At 43.9% G+C, this 24190-nt stretch overlaps 2 protein-coding genes across 2 annotated transcripts; both read left to right on the plus strand.

Annotated features, from left to right (window-relative positions):
- Positions 1-1939: 1939 nt before the first annotated feature.
- jph3a (junctophilin 3a) lies at positions 1940-13499 on the plus strand (the record flags this gene model as incomplete). Its single annotated transcript, XM_080520725.1, has 5 exons — positions 1940-2321; positions 7450-8230; positions 8940-9064; positions 10893-12142; positions 13419-13499. The coding sequence occupies 5 exons, from the start codon at positions 1940-1942 to the stop codon at positions 13497-13499; spliced, it is 2619 nt and encodes an 872-aa protein (XP_080376851.1).
- Positions 13500-18785: 5286 nt separating this feature from the next.
- Positions 18786-23213, plus strand: LOC308132458 (uncharacterized protein). Its single transcript, XM_080499559.1, has 2 exons — positions 18786-18910; positions 19915-23213. The coding sequence occupies exon 2, from the start codon at positions 20090-20092 to the stop codon at positions 21848-21850; it is 1761 nt and encodes a 586-aa protein (XP_080355685.1). The 5' UTR covers positions 18786-18910; positions 19915-20089; the 3' UTR covers positions 21851-23213.
- The last annotated feature ends 977 nt before the right edge of the window (positions 23214-24190 follow it).

Here is a 24190-nt window from a genome sequence, read left to right on the forward strand (position 1 = left end):
GTGAAATTGTATGCAAATGTAAAAGAACCTACAAGCGAACCCGATCAGAAATTGTAAATAATGAAGGGGTGAATATATTTGTTATTGAATAAATAAAAATATATATACTAATTTATACCCTGCACAGTTATTATGATGCTCAAAAATAGTATCCGGGATAGATAGATAGATAGATAGATAGATAGATAGATAGATAGATAGATCATATTGTAACGAAGCAGCCTCAAACTATATTTAAAGTTTTTCGTGATGGTTGTGTGTAGCTTCACGCAGTTTAACACTTATTGACTGCAGGTGTCAGAGATCTTCGTTCCGCCGAGGCACCGTCCCACTGAGCTACTATATGGAGCACGTTTTGTCTATTTATGACACAGATGTGGAACTAATTAAGCGTTTTTTATGCTATTGGTGACAGATAAATAAAAATGTGTGTTAATCACCAATAGAATATCCTGTTTTCATACATCAATGAAAACATTCAGGCCACTTTCTCTCGTTTTAGCTAAAAAGTTTAATAATAATTTGTAGTTTTTGTGTGTGTTTTTCCATTTATTCTTATTTAGTTTTTATTGTGTTTTAATATAGATAATCATTAGCATATAAGGAATTAAACACAATTGATTATAATAATAAAAAGCGATAAATAGCACCCCCCCCCTGCAAAAAATCAGGAAAATAGATTGCTGACTGATCATATTTTAGTCTGGGGAGGAGGAGGAGGAGGAGGAGGAGGAGGAGGAGGAGGAGGAGGAGGAGTGTGAGAGGGAGTGAAATGAGGCTGGATAATTAGGAAAAGCAGGCTGTATCCCCCAAAGGGAGCAGAGAACAGCGAGCTTCTGTACATGCAGCCATTCGCCCTCCGTCTCTATCTCTTTAAGAAGGAGTGTGTGTGTCTGTGTGTGTGTGTGTGCGCACAGTGTGTGTTTGTGGGGGAGGGGTATTGGCCGGGGTGGAACAGTCCTGTAATGAGCAGATTTTAGAGAGAAGAGAGAGAGAGCGAGAGAGAGGCCGGAAAACAAGGGAGGACAGATGACTTGGTGGAATTGGGATATAACAACAACAATCCAGATTTCAGCTGAGCGGTGAGACGGAGGACAAAGGATCGAGGACTAGGAGAGGAATAACCTGCTGTTTGTGCTTGTGCATCTTCAGGAGAGGGCTCTTCACATCGCGGAGAGAAGAGGAGGGAGGGAGGAAGGAAAAAAAAAAAAAAAGGGAGGAAGACGAGGAGCCGGGGAGATGCTCACACTCCGTTATGTCTGATGAGGCTGAGGCTGTGGACGCCTGCTCGTTTCCAGGCCATGCTATAGAGAAATACCCTTAACTTCTCTCCTCCTCTGGCTTTTTCTGCCCCCAAATGGCGCCCGGGTGCAGCAGCATCCCCGTCCTGTATCCCTCCCCGTGTGCCGGTGCGGCAGGGACGTGGGGATGCTCTGATGTCTGATGTCTGATTGAGCCGAGCTTCGTCTCTGCTACCGCTGCCGCCGCCGCCACTCTGTGGGCCTGTGGGACTGCCGGGGAGAGAAAAAAAAAAAGAGCCAAGGCCTCGCTTGTCTGGAGCGGCCGAGGCGACGGGCCTGAGCGAGGAAGGTGGAGGAGGAAGTGGAGGAGGAGGAGGATGAGAAGCTGAGCCCGCATGCCCATGGGAAGCAGCATGCACGGCGGCCACCTTCGTCACTCCAGAGCCACCGCCGGGGCCCGGATCGCTTCTGCCGAGGTGACGCTCGTCGGTCGTGTTTCTGAAACGAGGAAGCCGGCGTTTCGCCCCCCGAACTAAACGAGGAGAGGGAGAGTCGAGGCCCCGCACCTCCACACTTGCCTGGGTCCAGACGAGGCCTCCCCCCCCCTCCTCCTCCGTGCTCCTCCTGAGTGAACCAGGCCCTTGTTTTTTTTTCTCCTTCTCGACGTTCTAAGGATTTTGCCTAGACCTGTTTCATGCATGTCCACTGGAGGCAGGTTTGACTTTGATGACGGGGGGTCGTACTGCGGGGGGTGGGAGCAAGGTAAGGCCCATGGCCGGGGGGTCTGCACGGGGCCCCAGGGTCAGGGCGAGTACGCGGGGGCCTGGAGCCACGGTTTTGAGGTCCTGGGCGTGTACACATGGCCCAGCGGGAACAGCTACCAGGGCACCTGGGCACAGGGCAAGCGGCATGGCATCGGCGTGGAGAGCAAGGGCCGCTGGGAGTACAGGGGGGAGTGGACACAGGGGTTCAAAGGTCGCTACGGGCAGCTGGAGAGCACGGCCAGCGGGGCCCGGTACGAGGGGACGTGGAGCAACGGGCTGCAGGATGGATACGGCACTGAGACCTACTCCGACGGAGGTAAGCGGTCTCCGGCTGGGGTCTCCGACCACATGCCTCACCCCCGTTTCCATCTGTTTCTCCGGTTTAGAGCTCAGAAACGCCCGATTCGGCTCCTCCGATCGAAACAGCCCGGCTGATTTTCAAGGCTGCAAAAGTAGAGCGACTTGCTTACAGCTGGCAGCCGCTGTTACACATCTCTGATGCAGGCTACATAAATAACATGTAGGTCACATCCACATGCACGGGTAGATTACCAAAGAGGCCTTGCTGGGCAGAGCACCAGGGGCCCAAAGGGGTCAGGAGGCCGGATCCTGCACAGTGTTGGTTAGTTTTCAAAGTGCAAAGTGGGACAGGTGCAAGGAAACCTTACAAAGTGACACTCGCTGCTGGTTTCTGCAAATTAGAAGTAAATTAGAGGGTTTTTTCTTTCTTTTTTTTATCATAAACGGCAGGAAACATTAAAAAAACTCAAGCAAAAAAGCCGACAGACAATAAAAAACATTACACAGGCAAGTAGATCAACCAGTAGAAAAAGACTTGAGGAAGCACATACATCCACATATGTGGGAAAAAAAAACCCTGACAAACATATTCACCAAGAAAATTATAATATTTATCAAAAATGAAACAAGCCGCCATAAAAACATACAAAGCAATATAAAAAAAAGCCAAAAATAAGCACAAAAATAGGAAATACAATGTTCTCAAATAAACAAAATTATATTAGAGAGAAATACATGTCCATATGTAAAAGAAATAAAATACGGCATAAGGGATGATTATAAAAAGACAGAAGTAAACAATAAAAAGAAAAGAAAAGTATTTGGAAAATAAGTCACAATAAAAATAGAAAATGAGTCGAGATGAAAAGGTCCAATGATAAAGTGACCTTAGAGACGCAGGAAATTATTTCTAAAGAAATCATGTAGGAAATGAAAACAACTACAAGCATGTGGAAATGACAACCGAGAGCCACACAATAAAACACACTTTATTATTCCAAAGATATATCTACAAACCATGTGTAAAAAAAAAAAAATAGATGAATAAAGAAAGACACAACGATTACAAACAGATGTAGAAACTAAAACAAATCAACAAACCAATGAAAAAAACCCAATTAAAAAATGGACAAATGAACAAACCAACAAGACATTAAAAACCTAAAAGACAGAAGAAGATGCCAAAAGCTATGACAAGTCTCAAAGTGATTTTAAATGCTTTAAATGAAGTCAAATAGAAACAAAACGTCCAAAAATAGGTTCTAAATGTGACTGAGATTGAGGCACAAAACAGAAAAAAAATCACATAAAGTCACAACTCAACAACAGAAAAGTAAAGAAAAATATATACATTACCAGCGAAAGCAAACTATTCACAAAAAGAAAATAAAAAAGAAAATTAGAACTTAATGTATCAAGTTCTGACCGTTTGAGTGAAACTTTGTCTGCATCCTGACAGAACTTCGCCTCCGATTCAACCACAAACTGTTGATATCAAATAATAATTAATCAAAAATTAGAGCTCTTTGCACAGAATTATAGGACCCCTTCACCCTTCTCCCCCCTGCAGCATCACCTCCTCTGTGATGCAGTCTCCATGGTAACGGGAGACAGCAGGTCAGCGTGTCACTGGAGACTCTGTTGCTCTCTGATTGGCTCTCCTCCCCTGTCAGTCCGCCGCTCTCTTGCTTGTAATGTAGGCCGTTTGATAATCGAATCCCGCCCCCCCTGAGACCCGGATGGCAGAGCGCGAGGTCAGCGCGAGTGCCGCAGGTGGAGCGAAATCACAGCGCGTGTCGGGGTCGGCGCTGCAGTGGAGGTGACGGCCGTCGTATCGGGGACCGGACTCCGGTTTATCCACTGTTTAATAAAGTTGACTTGTGATAAATGAAAACGCAGACACGGTGGGAATAAAAGACTGCGTCACGCTCCTCTCTTCCGCTCACGTGGGAGACCGCCGACAGATGAATATAGCACGCACGAGCTGACACATTTTCCACAACCCAGTAAACGTGCCGGTTTTTAAACACGACCGTCAAAAGCATCGCGTGCTCATAAAAAAAAAAAAACAACCGATAACGCGATGAAACGACTCGAAGTAAAGAAGGATTAAAAAGCAGGAGGCCAGATCTGGCTTCAGCACCAAGGACAGCTCCGGACCCCGGAAAGAGTCACAGAAATAAGATTTTTTTAGAAATATGTGGTCCATCATGTGTGGACGACGAATTATAACTTTTTACAAAAAAAATAAATAAATAAAAATTAAAGAAACATTTTTATATACGTAATCGACTCCAAAAAGGCTTTGAAATCTAGAATAAAAATAAGAAAATAATGAATATCCAGGACTTCCTTGGAATGGGGTCAGAGTAATTTCAGATTTGCCTGGCAGCATTTATTTTTATTTTATTAAAAAAAAAAATATATAAGGATTTGTGGATTTAATTACCTGATTACTTTAGCTTGGTTGTTGTTTTTTCTTGTGTCATTGGTTCTTCCATTTCTTTTGAGCACTTATCTTCATTTCATTCCCTTATTTGTAGTGCCACACTTCATTTATATTCATTAGGTATGATTCAAAAGGAACTTATTTGGCTCTGATATTCATTCATTCATTCATCTGGACGTGATTATTGATAGCACCTTTTTTTCATTTTGTTAGCATATTGAAAACATGTCATTGTTTTTGTGTCTATCCGTGTTTCTTAACAATAGGGAGCCTTTTGGGTTTTTTTAATTGGTTGATTGCAAAAGATGAGTGCAAAATCTTGTTCCTGTAGATTAACTTATTTTATTATCCAGATCACCCAGTTGAGCAATCAAAACCTATTTTATATGGCTTGTAAATTATGTATAAACATAATTCGTTTTTGGTATACACAATCATAGCTTGCTGCTTTTAATATTTTTGTTTATTTCTAAACCAGGTTGAAACCCAAACAATAAAATCCAGCTTATGAGGTGTTGAGATGTCAAAAAGATTGTTAAGACTATGAACATGAATTATATTTGCACTAAAGTTTGCACCATGCACACAAAATTTAGTCACACAGATCCGATTATTATACAGGGCATACGCGAATGTTGCTTAAAATCCCCTCATTTGCAAATATCACATCTTACACAATAAGTTCTGTCCCCATTTTTTTGAATATGAAAACGTTAATTTTGACAGCTTTAACTAATTCACCACTGATCAGCAGTGACATCCTGAGATATCTGTCCAAGTATTGAGCCGTTCACGAGTCTTTCCAGTACCGTCCTGTGGCATTAAGGGCCACCTCCGCCTGTTAAATAAATACATTAACATGGTTGTGCGTATATATATTATGTATGAAGAAGCTCACTGTCAGAGGATGACACTGAACAAAAATACAGATTTCAAATCAAACATTTATTCAAAATAATCACACTTTGTATGCTAATGCACTGCTGCAGACACCCAAAACTTACCAATGGCATTTTACTGGCTTTTACATTTTACTTTTCCATCATTATAAATATATGGTTGGAATCCAACTGCTTGGTATTCTGCACACAAAAAAATTACTTTTCTGAAACTTGAACGAGAAAGAAACTTGAACTGAAAGAAACTTTATGAAAAGTAGAGGGTATACTGTAACTGGATCAGTTCTAGTGGCAGAAGTAAGACAGAATAGGATTAAACTTCATAGTTTAAGCACAAAAAACAGTCACACAATCCCAATGTATTTCTAGATGAATGCATAAGAAGCAATAAAGCACTTTGGAAAATGAAACCATCACAATATTAAGCTTAAACCAGTATGACGTTGTGTAGATCAAAACAAGCATGCTCTATTAAACTGATTATATTTGGACCATTTTCTTTTTTTTCGAGGTGTACCAAGGACCGGGCATTTAGATGAAGTCAATAGTCATTACCCACAGCTTAAGTTTCACTCGCCCCTGCTGATTGATCACTGTTAACACACCAGTCAGTTGTAGCTGGACGTGCTGAGCACAAATTACATGAAATGAGCGTAGACAGCTGTTTAAATGCTTCTTAGAACACAAACCTGCCCTGCCTCGTCAGCAGAGAGAGGAGGAGGAGGAGGAGGAAGAGGGGGTGGGGGGGGGGAGCTGCCCCATTAACTGAAACTGACAGTCAAATGGGAGGCTGTCGGGTCTCCTGCCCAGAAACATGAGCCTCCAGATCGGCTCCAGCTCTCGTCTCTGACCACCTCTGGGATTTCAGGAGAGGACAGCCAGTGTAAAATGTTGACCTCTGCCTGCAGCCGACCGGCTTTTGTTTGAGAGCTTCTCCTGGGAGATCTCCTCTTCCTCTCCCTCGACTTTCCTGGAAGTCTGAAGGCTTTTCTTGTTCTTTGCCAGGTGCAGATGGACAGGGAAGCCAAATTGTAAGAAGCACAAACCATCGGATTTCCTCATTATACATGAGCAGTTTAGCCGGTTTTTAATTAGTATATCAGTGTTCGTTTGAAGTTTGGAAATGAAAAACCTCTGCTTTAATTCTTAATTCTAAATGTTTTGTCAGTGGGTCAGTTTTGATAAAACACTGTAACACGCTTATGTGCCATTTCTTCTGGCCGTTCCCTTCCAACGGTGGAGTTCAATTTTTTTGCCTTCATGACATTAAATGAATGAATGAATTTATGCATGATGAAATAATTTGTTGGGAAAAGAATCACACATATTGGACGACATCTCGCTGAAAACATCCCCGAGTTTCCACATCCATGATTTTGCAACATGCGACAAACCATCGTGTCCTATAAGGAACCCTAAATATTCCCTGCATCATTTTCTAGCCCATCACTATTTCCCTATTATTTGTTATATTGTCAAGTTAAATGGGTGTATGTGGATCAAACTGGCTTAGAAGAATATTTGCTTTTCCCAGGAAATGCAGCCACAGCCTCCCATCAGCAACATGATAATGAGATCATCATGTGTTACATGATGGTCAAAGAACATACATACACACAGATGACATTTTGGATTTATTACCAACATCTCAGCTTTGAACTTTTCCCTGACGTTTAGTCTTCATTTGTATAATTTTCTGTTCAAACTTATTTCCAACACTTTAATCCTCTTTCTGACTACGGTCTGAATACAATACAATACGTCTGATTCTCACTGTTCTTCCAACTGTTTCTCAGGAACCTACCAAGGCCAGTGGCTGGGTGGGATGCGTCATGGCTATGGCGTGCGGCAGAGTGTCCCGTACGGCATGGCGGCCGTCATCCTCTTCCCTCTGCGGACATCCATAAACTCTCTTCGCTCTGAGCACAGCCATTGCCCGCCGGCTGTGCTGGAGGACGGCACCGCCACCACGCCCACGGACGGAGTGGTGGCCGGGCTGGCGGGGAGCCCGGTGGGCCGCGGCGGCTTCGCCCTGACGGCGCCCAGCGAGGCGGAGCGGCAGAGGAAGAGGAAAGGACGCTTTCGGCAGTCCATCCTCAGCGGCCTGAAGCTTCGGCGCTCCGAGTCCAAGAGCTCTCTGGCCAGCCAGCTCAGCAAGCAGAGCTCGTTCTGCAGCGAGGCCGGCATGAGCACCGTCAGCTCCGCGGCGTCCGACATCCACTCCAACGCCAGCGAGAGCGAGCAGGGCGCCCCCGTGGACGCCACCGTCACCGAGATGTACGCGGGAGAGTGGCGGAGTGACCAGAGGGCCGGCTGGGGCGTGAGCCGGCGCTCGGACGGCCTGCACTACGCCGGCGAGTGGGCGGGAAACAAGAGGCACGGATATGGATGTACCACCTTTCCCGACGGCACCAAGGAGGAGGGGAAGTACAAACAAAACGTGCTGGTGAGCGGAAAGCGCAAGAACTTGATCCCGCTTCGGGCCAGCAAGATCCGGGAGAAGGTGGACCGAGCCGTGGAGGCGGCCGAGAAGGCCGCGGACATCGCCAAGCAGAAGGCCGAGATAGCAATGTCCAGGTAAGGTAGCTGGTAACTGATTTGGTTATTCATAAATGACTGATAAAGAAAAAGAAAAAGCAAACCCAATCTGAATTTTCTTTCCTCTGTGTCAAGGTTTGTGGATTCCAAATGTTTCATCAGCTGCTGTCTTTTTCTTTTGTCACACGTTTTCCTTTTAGTTCTTGTGATGAATACAATGGCCGATAGAATTCAAATGTTCGATGAGTGACAGGCAAAATAAACAGGTGGTTTTTTCTTTATTTTTTCTTTTTTGGTTCTGGTTTTTGCTTGAAATGAAATGCCAATCGTAGCTCAGAGAATCATACATGGGACCAATTCTGTTTTCGACTCAATAATTACTCCCTTCGTATGGTGACAGCGAGAGGAACTGCATGAACAACCACAAACAACATCAATTTGTTTTTAATACCTTGAAAAACATTCATGCTGATTATGAACAAGAAGACCTCTGTGTGTTTTGGTTAATTAGAGACAATGTAAGAAAAAAAAAAAACACATTAAACTCTGCATTACTTCACTTGAGAACATGTGCTCAATCTGTACTGTATGATGTTTGCATGACATTTACAACTAATCAGTCTGATTTCAACATTTAGAATGGTTGTATTTTGTACACACAGCACAATGATTTCCAGAGAAATGAAAAGTGGAAGCTGTTCTCCTATTGCCTTTTTCTGACATCAGTGTTTCTCGCCGCCCTGTGCAGGATGAGCCACGCTCGCGGGAAGGCCGAGGCTGCTGAAGGAGTGGCGCAGAAGGCCATGGAGGAGTGTCGACTGGCCCGGATAGCCGCCAAAGAGCTCTCGCCCTCCTTCCACATCTACGGCAATGGTGAGAGAGGAATTGGAGCCGGAATGCTCCCCTGCTTAGCCAAAGCACCACGAACAAAACGAGCTGAATGAACCTTAAAATATTAACATTTTGATGACAGTGGCTTGAAACGAAAAGCCATTGTTTGTCACATTGTTGTGAAGTCACATATTTTCACGTCCAGTTCGACAGGTCCATCGCCATTGATGCGTAACTTTGTAATTTCTCATCATGGCGTACAGACATATAAAATAATCTGGGAGAACACGTAAATGGTATTGACCCCCTCACACTGTTCCTCAAATATATGATTTTAAACTATGTGACGATAAAAGTGGAAATCCTTTATGTCACTTATGTGCAATGATGCATTGCGTGGTTTTGTTCCTGTGGATCAGAGAAAGTGTGCTCGTGTCAGTTACCTGACCTCGGTTAATATCCCTGGTCAATATCACTGATGATGTGTAAGAACCTCTTAACTTGGTCTCAGTCTAAAACAATATGTCAGGAATCCCCCTGAAGGTTTCCCCTAGCTTGATGCTGCTGTGTAGGAGCGACGAAGATGGAAGTAAAAAGTGAAGATTAAGTTTCTTGATAGATTAAGCCAAATTTTTTTTTTTTTTGTTTGTTTCTATATTTATATCATGTAGCTTTTCTTCAAGTCAAAAGATGCTTATTGAATCGTCATTATTACACAGGGTTACTGTTACACATTCTAATAAATTCATGGCCTCCAAAGTTTCTCTCCTGGCTTTTAACATTGCTGCTGCCATAATCACAATGACCACTAGAGGTCCCCATAAATCTTCTGAGCACTAAGTTCAGGACGGCCCTGCTGTCCCATATGTTTCTGATGGCTATGAAATGACAGCAAATGATTTTTACTGACAACATTTCATTGATTGAATATCTATTATAATTACACTTTAAGATAGCGGTGGGACTCAACAAAAAAGAAAAAAAATACAATTAATTCGGGGCTTTGTAATTAGTTACATTTTAATCACATCTTGCTGAATGAATCAATACATAAACTTACATATGTTAACGCAGCAAAACTATGTTTATTTATTCTTTTTTCTTTTTCAATTTGTAATGTCAACAATTGTATGTTGTTTGGACATAAATCCAGGAAAACCTTAAACATAAGCTTGGGCATACATGATTGCAGCTACATGTTTAGCATTAAGGTGATATACATGCCGTTGATTATTCAGAATAAATATCAAATATCAAATATCTTAAAATGTAGGGTTGAGTGTGGTAACTGCAGTTTTTATGTATTCTCTGGTCTTAATGCTGATTATTTGGGCATATTCAACTTATCTGTTTTTAAAGACAAAAAAAAAGCATTGCTGTCTATTTGTGTTTTACGGTTTTCTGAAAACTTGTTGGCTCCACTGCTCCTATTGTTTTCGGCCCCTTTCATTTCCCCTCAGAGACCTGCTTTGTGACAATTAGTCATGAGTCGTGACTGAATGATGGAGCTCCACTTTTAATCTCAATGTAAAATCTGCACAAAGGCACAGTTACCTGCCAGAGCTCTTAGAGATTAACAGAACATGTGCTTATACAGTCAAGTGTATGGAGGTTGGCGTTATTGCCCTATTTTGAGCTCATAATAACCACCAAACTAACAAAGGGTTAGCCCAAGAGAGTTCAAATTAAATCATGCATATTCACTTTGGTAATCCTCGGTAAGCCTGCAGCACATGATTCAGTTTGTTTGCGGCTTTGCTCTGCTTTTGTCAGCCCCGTAACAACACTTAATACCCTCACACCGTAGGACTTTGTTTTGGATTGTTGCCAACTCACTTCACCGCCACTGCTCTTCCTCCTGTTTGCGTAGGGCTCGAGTGTCAGAGGCCTAAACACCAGGACGCCAAGGACAAAGACCACGAGGTCATCTCCACGGGAACAGACAGTCCGGAGCTGTGCACTCCGGACACCACGCCGCCCGTGATAACACCTGATCTTAGCCCTGTGCTGAGCGTCCCCACCTCACAACCCCACAGCCCTCCGCCCAAACACGCCCATCGCCCCCGAAATGCTTGCTTCATGCGCCAGAGCGCAGTGGACGATCAGGGTGGGGCTGAGATCCAGGTGCTGGTGGAGGGGCGTGGATTGGATCTGCCAAGGGGAGGTGCGAACAATTGGACTGATGACATGTACCCCGACCGAGGCGGCAGCAGCCGCTCCACCACGCCCTCCCTACTGGAGGAGCAGGAGGGCCAGATCAATGGCCACGAGCAGGCCCCGCTGTCCAACCACAAACCACGGGAGAAATCCATGTCCAATCACAAGCCCCGCGAACACGCCTCCTCCTACAGAACGTGGGACCATTCCTTATCCAACCAAAAGCCCTCCAAGCATGCCTCTTCCAATCACAAGTCGAGGGAGTACTCGTCCTCCAATCACAAAACATGGGATCATTCTTCAACCAATCACAAGGCCTGCGAGCATGCCTCTTCCAACTACAAGCCGCAGGTGCACATTTTATCCAATCACAAGGCCTTGGAACATAACATGTCCAATCACAAGACTTCTGAGCATGCTTCTTCCAATCACAAGCCCCAAGATTATATCTCCTCTAATCATAATGCAAAGGACCACGTTTCTTCAAGTTACAACCCTCGAGAGCATGTCTACTCCAACCACCATCCAAAGCAGCACAACCCTTCCAACCATAAGCTTAACGAGCACGCTGTAATCGACCAAAGGCTCGACGGCCTCACCGGGGGCTGGACTGCTGAAAGCACCCTTAGGTGGAGCCCCGCCCACTCACGTCTCACGGAGCAGGACGAAGAGAGGATGAACGACTACACGGTGGACATGAGGCTCCAGTGTCCGGACTCACAAACAGCTCGGGGGCTGGGCCAGGAGTCCCCGGCCCCCAAAAACAACAGGCTGCGATCCCGAGGCCTTCGGCCGGTCAGAGAGGGATCCATGGACTCTGTACAGATGCTGGACAACCTGAATGTGGGGGCGGAGCTGGAGGAGTGGCCACTGCACAGGGACCTCACTCTCTCCCCACCCCTAAAGTCTCAGCCCATCACTCTGGAGCAGGAAGGAGAGCATCTCACCCTCAAATCAAACTCAGTGAGTTTACACACTGTTTGCCTGCTGGTCTGGAAAACCGTTAAAATACAGTTAAAACATGTATTTTACAGCAAATACATTTATTTATTTATTGTCTATCTATCTATCTATCTATCTATCTATCTATCTATCTATCTATCTATCTATCTATCTATCTATCTATCTATCTTTTTTATTTATTTATTCAATGAATATACTGTATATTTGAGAAATATTTGTATAATGCAAAAGGGGATAAGTTGCTCTGTGCATGACGTCCCATCCATTTTGGGAAAGTAGACTTATATGGTCAAAGTGAAAGCACAAGGCTATCAAATATAAACAAGTATTACAACAAAGCACATGTAGCTACAAAGAACATGTAAGACAGAGACACGAACGACACACAATAAAACACTAAAGATTGAGAGAATTACTTAAACGTCAAACCAAAAGCAACGACAGACATACAGACGTCTCTCAGTAACAATTGCAATTTACACAACAACCTTCTGCAAAATATATACAGAGATACACAAAGATGTAACTGCATAAAGTGACACAAACTCACGAAATGAGACTCATATGAGAGACATGTTGAATAGAAAGACACAGAGAAGACAAAAACAAATAAACACAAAAAAAATAAAAATTATGATTGGAATAGATCAAATAAAAGCAGTGTGGTACATAAGGAATGGACTACATTAAATAACTGTCAAGAAACACAAAACAGATGAAAAAGAGTAGTAAAATGAATACACAAAACAAAGAGACAAAATCACAAAAATAATGAAAATGAAATAGAAAATTTTGAAATGAACTTCAAACGGTTATAAACCAACAATAAAAAATGATAAATGACCTTGTGATTTATAGTAATCTCTCTACACTGCGGTTAATGTCTCACTCAGTGTTTATGCACTGAGGGTATTTTTGATATTCTCTCAAAGATGTTTTCATACAAAACTGTTTCCATCTTGACTGCCAGTGTTATAGTGCTTGGAAAATGAGTGGGACTGCATTTAAAACAGTTTAAAACTCAACAAACACAATCGTTGTTGCCTTCAGGTCAGAAATTATCACAAAAATCATTCTATTAAGCTGCAGCGTAATGCCTCTTTAATTGCCATCTCAATGTGTCCTAATCAGCGGCTAAATTTGAGTTTCCTGCTCATATCTCCACTGCGGAAATCTTGAGTCGTGTGTAACTTTGTGTGTTTCTTGCATCCACTGAGATCATTTGCTCAATAACTGGACTAATTGCTTCTTTTCTCCTCTCTCTCTTGTCTCCTAGGGCTCCAGCTCTATTCTGGTGGTTATGGTCATTTTACTCAATATTGGAGTAGCCATTCTTTTCATTCACTTCTTTATTTAAGCTTATATACAGGTATGATCTACTAAGACTTACTGATAATATGGTATATTATATTATTACTTATTGAGAAGGACATTCTGCCTATTCGACTGGAGCCCGCAGCCTGAGTGACGGACACAGCAGAGCCTTTCTATTGTTGCTACTGGTCTTTTCACCTCCGTTGAAGCCCATTTCAATTTCTACAAGAAGCACCTTTTCTTTTTTCAATGCATATTTTTCAGCTTGCAACCATAAAATGGAAAAAAAAAAAAAAAAAAGAAAGAAAAAAAAAGTGGTTGGTTAGGAGTTGCAAGAAAGTAGAGTGCAGCTTTAAACTAGCATGGTGTTTCTGGACATGCCAGCATGGGTGTCCATCACCAACTGGAGATGGCACAGGCAGAGTTGCCCATTTTTTTTTCACTGATCTAGATGACGATATAGTAATCTTTGTTTTTGTGGTTATCATAAACAAATGTGCTAACCACTAGCGTGGGAACACACTCACCATCCTGCACTCCTATTTTGTCCTTTTACCCCCCCCTCCCCTTTTTTTTTTTCCAGCCCCATCCACCCGTCTCTCTATTCACACTATGCGCTACATACAGAAACTATGCTGCAAGAGTAGATCCATTTTAAAGGGCTCCGTCATAATTTTATTTTTTTCCTTCCACTTTTTATTTTTACAACGAAAGTACACCAACACACGCAGCCATTGCATGAGGCCGTGTGTGCTTTTAAAAAGTGCATTTTCTATCCCTTTAACATCACTGGTCTGTCTTCATTTGTACGCACTTCTTCCTCGAACGTCACCTCGATTTTATCGCCGCTTCCACTTCGACCAAAAGTGCAGAGAAATCTTGACCGAACCACATTTGCATATTTCACTCATGAGATCAAACGTCAGCGACCAAAATGCATCAAGACTCCGGGGCCTTTACACACCGGGAAGACGAGTCAACACACAAATGCAAAATACTCCCCATTCGATTTTTTTCGCATTGAAACTATTCATGCGACAAATATTTTATAGAAAGGTTTTGAATTATTTGCAGCAACTTGTTCTTCCAACAATATAAACAGATGGAATGGGATTTCCACTGCCTTGGATAGGAGCTGAAAATTCACCAGAGCAGGTCCTGTGTGCGTACCAGATCAATTCAGCCAAGCAGCTTGCAAATGTACAAATCCTACGACGGCAGCGCCATGACAAACCCAACCCTGCCTCTGTTTGGCTTGTGCTTGGTGCTTCAGTTGGCCGGGTGACGACTGGGTTGATTGACCAGTCAGTAGTCATCACAGGTTTCGGAGTGGGCCAATAAGAGGTAGGGTAGGGCTCGTCGTGGCCTCACATGGTAGGATTTTGAAACGGGGGATTGGCTCAGCGTCTTCCCTTTATAGATCGTACAACACATTGTGATTGGCTGGTGTGGCATTTCAATGCTGAGGACACAACTAAGGTTTACTTTTTCGTCAGAACCAAAGACAAACTGCTGAATTTCAGAGTCAAGAACAATAGAATTCTAATTTTGTAATGACTTTTTTTTTTCTTTTTTACCTTTTCTGATAGACAGCCAATGTATTGAAAGGAACAAATCCAACTGCCATGTAACGTTGTGTATAGCTAACCACAATATGTTACAACATCCCTGAGCAAACATACAAATCCTATTAAGGCATGAGGCATTGGTTTTAGACATGTGTACAGAGGATTGGTTAGGTTAGGGGTCAAGTGTTTACAGACTAAGGCAATATCTTGTGACTGGCTGTAAAAAAAAAAAAAAAAAAAAAAGCCAAGTGTCTTGTGTTCTTTCTCTATAGACTGGTGGCCTGTTAATTGTGTACTCAGCCTTTCAGCTGGGATTTCTTTGTATAAACTGGACGCGTGGGGTCAGAACATCAAGAGGAGGTGTCGGTCCAAGGGTGTGGCAGAACGGTTCACAGCCTTGCCATAGTGGGATTTGGAAACTTGTTGCAATCTTGCTTTCACGTCGAGAATTATATTTGGCACCCTGTTGGCCTTTTTTTGTTTAGGTTTACGCATGAGAAGCAAAGCTTGGTGAAGACACGCTAAAAACATGAACAAACATACACGGTACCTACATCAGTGCACGTATTTTAACCTATTTAGAAGCAAATGCAACACCTGAAGGTGCAGAAACACAAGCGACACGTCAACCATTCTTGTGACGATGTGTTCATTTTCAACAGCTCCAATAATACCAATTTGTTTGCTTTAATGCTGCGCAGTGTGTTTTGTGGGGAAACATGAGGTCGACTAGCAAGATCAACCCGGTGTGCAAAGGCCTTACAAACCTTCAAGGAACTTTTTGAATTTATTACTAGTGAAGTGGAAATTTTATGTCAAACACTACGAACACACACATTCGCACGCAGAACAAAAACAAAAACAAGAAAAAGAAAAAAAACAAAAACAAATAAAAACACATGAAAACACATTTTACTGCTGACATAGTGAGGAGGATCCAACCTTGCCCCCCCTTTGTACAGCCTTGAGACTGTTATGTTATAACCACTAATTCTACTATATACGTGTATGTGTCATTATTATTCAAGTTTGTTACTTTTTTGCAGTTTGCAAGACAGAGAGAATGCTGAGTGCCTCGTATTTATTCATTTTTCCTTCTCAAAATTTATTTAAAAGCCCCGACCCTGGGTAAAAACACCCCGTGTGGGCAGGCTAAGAGGAGACAAATAACCTTCAAACTTAAGACAAGGTGACCCTTGACCCCTTCCTCCTTACCCCTCCATGCCTCCCTCCCTCCCCCACTCCCTCCATGCCCCCCCCCCCCCCCCCCTCCCTCCTTGACCCAAAAATGGCATGCACTGTTTTTGTCTCTCTCTCTCTTTCCCAGTCGCCCTTTTGGACCAGTCAAAAAGGGAACAAACGGGGTTTCTACAGTGTCATTTCCAAGACACTTTCTTTGGGCCGGATGAGATTTTTTTTTTCTCAGCATGTTTGTTTAAAGCCTGCTCAACCTGGTGTCAGTTTGTGAGTTTTCTCCCCCCTCTTGTCTCTCTTATCCAGCAACAACACAAGGCTACGTGAGACATGGAGAGCAGCAGTGTAAAATAAAACGCTCGCTTTTATCTCTCAGTGGATACCGAAACGTCTCTGAGTTTATTGAATGATATAAAAAGAAACTCTCTGCTACTGTATGTTTTATACTTCGCACCCAGTGGCATCATCATGTTGTGACATCATTGCATGCCCGAGCATGCTCTTTCTTACTCTTTGGTTTATGAGGTTGTTTCGAAGTTAATGTGGAGAAAATAATGAAATGTTTGAAATTAACGAGTTTGCTGTCTTTATTGTGGCAAGGGATTCCACTTCAACGAAGTCAGTCAAGAAGAAAATATAAACTACATACACTATAACTAACTATAACTATAAAAATTACATCTCAAGTCAGGCTATAGTGGTGTAATATTTGTGATAGTCCAACAAGTTACATCTTGAAAAAACACTTTTCATGAAAAAAAAATCTGTTGCTGTTTATTGCACTATGGCCATTATTACATTATTAAATGATTGTATGATACTATAAGTTACATTATACATTCTAAATTTTAAAATGATTGCATTAATTGGATTATACTGGATAAAAAATGTAACTTGCAATTTTAAAGAGTTTATTTTCTCCCAAACATACATGAAAATTGAATGTGGGCACTGTTTTCAACATTGGTTTTTTTCAGGGTGTTCTCTGGTTTCCTTCACCTCAGTCACTCTGAACTGACTGAGCATATGAGGTATGACTGAACATATATGTGATTGTCTGGATGGATGGATGGATGGATGGATGGTTGGAAGGATGGATGTTCTAAATCTCAAAGTAATATGTAATGTATGTAATGGTGTGGGGGAAATACACTTAGTTTAGAGTGGGTTTAATAATGATTTAATTTAAAGCACAGTCCACTTCATCCAAAGACATTGTACAAAGATGGACAGAATAAATAATAAAATAACACATAAAACAGTTGTTACAGAATGCATGATATCCTGAATAGGTGAACTTTCAGTCGGCGTTTGGATGGATGAAGTGAGTCAATATGGTGCACATGTCCAGTGGGAGTGACTTCCAGAGTTTGGGAGCAGAGGAGCTAAAAGCTTTACTCCCGATGGTGCTGAAACAGACGAAGGGCATGGATGGAGTAGGTGGATCTGAGGGAGTACAAGGACGTGGCAATACGGAGGAAGTCTTGCAGATCAGAAGGGACGAGGTGGTGGATGGCCTTGAATGCAGAAAGAAGGATTTTTGCATTCTTTACTGAATGTAACGGGGAGCCAGTGGAGTTGCAGTAAGACTGGGATGATCTGATGGAAAGCGAGGGCTTTGGTGATTATGTGAGTGACTGCTTCTAAGCTTTTCATGGCACGACCAAGGTGACCGGGCTGTGAACAAGAAAAGCAGTGTTGAGGAGGGTGTTATTTTCAACAGATGGGGATATACAGGCCAGTTATATTTGTTGATGTGGAAATTAAATGATAATGAGCTCTTGAGGATGACACCCAGACTTATAAACTTATGGATTAATAGAAACTTTGGAGCTAGCAATTATGATTTTTTTTTTTTTTTTTTTTTTACTTTGGATAATGTACATTTGGCTCCAATAAGAAAAAAATATCTTATGTTACTGTTTAATTTTTTGGAAGTTTAAGTTGAGCCATTCATTTCACTTCAAGTGGAATTTGGTCCAAATTTGAATACGAAAATAGTCAGATTTGGATCTCAGTGGCAATGGCTAGGTATTGGAAGATATAACCAAGGTGAAGGCGGTAGGTGATGAACAAAAAAAGCCCCAGGACAAAGCTCTGAGGCACACCCAGAGTGAGGAGAGGGGTGAGGAAGTCTTGAGTTGGATGATCCGAGAGGAGCCTGACGCAATTTACAGGTGTTTTCATGATACTTTATGATCAGTGTGTTCTTGTTGCTCTGTAAACTTGGGGGCTCTGGCAAAACGTCAGTCGCCTTCTCTTCATCCGCGTCTCAGGTAAGGCTGTCAGTGTTTACATTGTGCGCAGGAGCGAAACGGCGCCCCCTGACGACGCATCCGAGCATTTCAATTTGTAAAACCTTAACCGTCTCCAATTGGCCTTTGTGTGTCTTTGAATAATCTTTGCAGAAACTCTTCAAAAAGGTTTTTTCTTTTTCTTTTTTCTTTTCTAATCTCCTCCGGGCGGACTGGAGCAATCAGCCCTCGGTGTGTCCCTTCTCCGGTGGGGAACAGTTTGCAGCGGCGGTGCCTTGCTGCGCGGCAGTTTCCGGTGTCCGTCCGTCTGCAGAAGGATGGCGTCCGGCTTCACCCGCATCCCCTCCACCGCCGGTCCTCCCCCGACTCCCGAAAACACCGACGCCTGTCGAGTCCGAAGCGAAGGCGGCAGCGGAGAGCATCCGTAAGCGGCTCCAGTGAGTGATGGCGGGTTGTTGTTGGGTTTTCTTCTTCTTCTTCTTCTTTTTTTTTTTTTTTTCCCCCCGGTGCCGGGAGGGGAGGTTGGTTTTTTATTCGTGCAGATGTGCGGGGCTCTGCGACAGGAGGCCGATTTTTCCTCCCCGCAGCTTCTGGGCGGCCTAGTTTGATTCGGGGTCCGCTGGCCGCTGAGCCTCCGATCAAACCGCCGACTGTGGCCTTTCATAAAAGCGGAAAATGTAGCCGAGCTCCAAGGCGGAGCCACCCTTTTTATATGCATGAATTCAATTACCCTAGTTACGAGACGAAAACGTTGGGGGTTTGTGGGTTGTTTTCTTTCTTTTTTTTTTGTTGTTTTTTTTTGTTTTTACGACGCCCGGCGTTCTTCACCGGAGCAGCCCGGTTGTTTAATGTCGTTAGCCGTTTCTAGCGGTTAGCTGGTGAGCTAACGTCGGCTACATCCTGGAAGAGAGTCGCTGGTGTTTCACACCGCCCAGAGGAAACGGTATCGCTCCCGTCCGATGACCCGATTACGACTAACATCACGTTTTAAATCCATTTGCATCGTTTTGCTATGAGGAATCACGTTTAATTTAACTAAAATTGCTGAGGTTCTCTCCAGGAAATAGACCGAGCCCGGTGATTTTTCTGGGCTCGCTCAGCTGTAATATTTATCTGTGCTTGTATTATACTGGCTGCCGATTAAATGTGTTTAGCTGGAAAATGCTCTCTTTAAGAATTTTGTTATCGAGGAAGAAAACTTTAATGGTTTGGCAAACTCGGTGTTATTTCAGGTTCATGTCAGTAGGCTAACCTTGAATGTCAGACATTTCTTCTTGTATTTGGATATTCTACCTCAAACAGTTTTTAGTTTCTATGCCTTGCCATGCTGTTTGCAATTGCGTTATCATGTGAACGGTAGTTGCATGTTAATATTGCCCATTGTTGTGCACCAAACTTGTGTAGTTGCTGCCTATTGATAATATGTTCTGTTTCCCTCCAGGTTTTTCTTCTTTATCTGACCAATCACAGGACGTTTAAGAACACAGCCGACTCAGAGCTGCTGCCTCGGGGCTGGCCAAAATTTTAAAACCAGCACACCATCTTCCTCTCAGTTGGGTGCTCTCGGTGCCTCCCTCCTCTGCTGAGCACTGAGTCCTTGCATGTGAAGTGGCAGGATGACGGAGGCGTGGCAGCAGCAGCAGCATGCAGTCGCTCCACCTTCTGTTGTGCACACGCTCCCTCAGGGGACTGACAACCCTCTGGGATGTGCGGTGTATGGAGTTGTCCTGCAGCCGGACACCTCTCTGCAGCAGCCCCAACACGGCCAGCAGCATGCAGTGCAGGCTCAGCAGCCCAGCCTGCAGGTAGGGGGCGAACGGGGGCACAAGTGTGGCGCCTGCGGCCACGACATTTCTCACCTGGCCAACCCCCACGAGCATCAGTGCATGGTGAGCCAGGACCGGTCGTTTCAGTGCACGCAGTGCATGAAGATCTTCAGCCAGGCCACCGACCTACTGGAGCACCAGTGTGTGCAGGTGGAGCAGAAGCCGTTTGTGTGTGGCGTTTGCAAAATGGGCTTCTCCCTGCTCACGTCGCTGGCCCAGCATCACAACTCGCACGGCAACGGAAACAACCCGATGAAGTGCTCCATCTGTGAGAAAACTTACAGGCCCGGGTCCGGAAATGCAACCCCAACCTCGTCAGCTGCCAACCCCCAGCAGCCCTCCACTGGGGAGACATCCGGTGGCGGAGCAGCGATCAGTGCCTCGTCTCCCCCCTCGTTTGAGGCTTCCGCACCAGATCGGCCATACAAGTGCTCGGTGTGCCATAAATCCTTTCGGCATTTGTCGGAGCTGACGCGCCACGAGAGGATACATACTGGTGAAAAGCCGTATAAATGTGACACATGTGATAAAAGCTTCAGCCAGTCCTCGCACCTGGCACACCACCAGCGCACTCACAGCTCCGAGCGGCCGTATAAATGTGCCGTGTGCGAGAAGAGTTTTAAGCACCGCTCCCACCTCGTGCGGCACATGTACGCTCACTCGGGCGAGCACCTCTTCAAGTGCAATTTGTGCGAGATGCACTTTAAAGAGTCGTCGGAGCTCCTGCACCATCAGTGCCAGCCTGAAGGGGAAAGGCCTTTCCGCTGCGGCTCGTGCGGCAAGAGCTTCAAGCGGCCGTCTGACCTGCGGCAGCACGAGCGCACTCACTCCGAGGAGCGACCTTTCCAGTGCGAGGAGTGTCAGATGAGTTTCAAACAGCAGTACGCTCTCGTTCGCCACCGCCGCACACACAAAAACCCGGCCGATCGCCCTTTCAAATGCAACCTCTGCGACAAGGGCTTCCTGCAGCCGTCCCACCTGCTCTACCACCAGCAGGTCCACGGGATGGAGAGTCTCTTTAAGTGCGCGTCCTGCCAGAAGTCTTTCAGTCAGTCGGGCGAGCTCCTGCGGCACAAATGTGGCGGCGAAGTGGAAAAGCCCTACAAGTGCGACGTGTGCGGCAAGGGTTACAAAAAGAATTCCACGCTGCAGCGCCACCAAAACTCGCACTGCACGGAGAAGCCGCTGAAGTGCTCCCTCTGCGACAAGCGCTTCGTGTCGTCCTCCGAATTCGTGCAGCACCGCTGCGACCCGACCCGGGAGAAGCCGCTGAAGTGTCCCGACTGCGAGAAGCGCTTCAGGTACTCGTCGGAGCTGCAGCGCCACCGCCGCGTCCACACGGGGGAGAAGCCTTTTAAGTGCGCGAGCTGCGACAAGAGCTTCAAGCAGCGCGAGCACCTTGCCAAGCATCAAAGCGTCCACTCGCGGGAGACGCAGTTCAAGTGTGTGTGGTGCGGCGAGCGCTTTGTGGACCTCACGGCCCTGCAGGAGCACACGGTCCAACACACCGCCGAAGGCGAGAGTTTTCCGGAGGCGCCCTGCATCCCATGAACCGAGCTGCTGCTCCTTGACACCGGGCAGCAGATATGAAATAAACCCACGCCGTGTGCCAGCCGCCACTCACCCGGTTGTAATTAATGATCCATTTATTATGAATTCTTTCGCCATGTTCAGACTGAACTCATCCTCATTATTTGTTGAGTAGAAAGGCAGGCATACAGTGGCGACTAGGATCCCTCTTGTTACTTTGGGACACGTGTGGCGAAAAAGAAACTTGCTCAGAGCGATGGACTATGTGTAAAACGTGGAAAGATCTTGATTTTGTTTAGTAATCAAGTGTGGGACCTTATTCTGTGGTTGCATGTGATTGTCTGTCGTATAACCTGTTGTTGAGAAAGTTGGCAAGAACGTCCAGACAGCTGTTGTCCAGTTCCGTGCGCGTGCTCATGTGTATGCTCCCCTGCACACCATGTGCCTTTTTATTTTCTTTTTTAATTATTGTTTTATTCTTTTTCTACCAGTCACTCATTCTTGTGTTTGATTTTAATGTCTCGGTATAGCCGAAAAGGCCAACTCGTCCCCTCCAGCAGCTGGCTCGTGCAACAGTATCTTTTCACATAGTAGATCTTAGGTAGACTCATCTGTTTGTGCATGAATATTTATCACACTTTAATATCACTGTTGTATTATAGGTTTGGTTTATTTAGGAAAACATCCTAAGAATATGAGATAAAAAAAACAAAACAAGTGGATTTGTGAAAATGTATAGCCAGTGTCCTATGAAACTCTGTGTTGTTGCATCTTTGTATTAAAACAAATGACGTCTAGGTAACTTAACTCCTTTTACCTACTGTCATTACAAACACTTGACATGTGCAATAGAACGTGCACAATGTAATATTTATGACTACTGATTCATGGCATAGTCTACTCTGTTATATTATAGATTGTGTGTATACGCTATGTAAACATTGAAAACTGTATAGTGCATATGTTACCTGCTTTTCTATTCACGTTATGAATGAGCTTGCTGTGTTCAGCAAGCCACCTTTAGTTTCATTTCCAAGACGCTCCTCACGAGTTTTAACCCGACATGACTTCAGAGCATCACGTCACTCAAAAACGCCACAGTCTAGCTGCATTAGTTACTGTGCGATATAGCTCTAACAAAAGTAATATTATTATTCTAATTATTATTAATATTATATTTGTTTGTTTTTCCATCAATTGGCCTTTCCACGGGATTGTAACCTGCCCCTTCTGTTCTGGACCGAACAGAAACATTTGCCATGTATGTGTCTGTTTATACCAGAGATGAAGTTCAATACATTACAAGTGTGTGTACTTTAGTTTACTGTGTGGATTTCTATATTCTGTACAATCATTGCAGTATATTTAACAGAAAGTGTTTGTTTTTTTTAAGGGTTTTTGGGGGGGTGGGGGGGGTCAAGGACAAAGGGAGCTGACTGAAGATTAAGGTTGGGGTTGGGGGAGGGGGGGGGGGGGGGGGGGGGGCAACTGTGTGCCATGGTCTGATGAGTCTGTTTTGCCAAGAGGCACACGCGTGTAACGAAGCTTCAATTTACACATATGGTTATCAATATAGGCTCCTGTTAATACTGTATACAGACTATTAAAATAAACCACCCTTATGACACCTGTGTTTTGCAGCGTCTTCATCTTCAGGGTTTCTGCGTGTCTGGACTCCCAGTTGAAACCCCTCACATAGGCCGGATTCACATTAAAAGACATATGACCAAATATTAGAGAAACTCAAATGATTTTTTTTTTTTTTTGTCTTGTGTAAAATAAGATTATTCAGATATTCCACACTGAAACATTTATCAACTAGTTTTTAAGTGTTTTTTTAATTTTATTTTTTTATTATTATAGCCTATGTGGTACAAGAAAATAACCTGGTATTGTTTATTGTGATTGCTTTACTTCTCCATTGTAATAAACCACATTGGGTGTTTGTAGACTCACTGTTGTTAACATATCCGGTTTAAGGCAATGCCAAACGTCTGACCTTTTTCTGAAATTATAAACACCCGCCCCACTAATTAAATAACCCGAACCACTGAAAGTTAATAGCCTTTAATTAACAACTTCCTCCTTTTTGTTTTGTTTGTGCAAATATTACAATCGCCTCTTTAAAAAAAAAGAAATTTCTTTTAGAAGAAAAATAGTCTATTATCCTTGTTAGCACAGTGTTTTTCTTTAGATATTGATGTTAAAGCCTTTTGCGTCTTAAGCTGTTAATATTTGCAAACTCACTTCCATAGATTTGTTTGCTGATGCTATTTCAATATCTTATCTTTAACCGCAACATCGTTTTACAGTTACTTTATGTTCTGTAACCTCTGCAACACCTGTACAATGTCATGCTGG

The sequence above is a fragment of the Blennius ocellaris genome (assembly GCF_963422515.1).
Source record: "Blennius ocellaris genome assembly, chromosome: 1".
NCBI classification, from domain to species: domain Eukaryota; kingdom Metazoa; phylum Chordata; class Actinopteri; order Blenniiformes; family Blenniidae; genus Blennius; species Blennius ocellaris.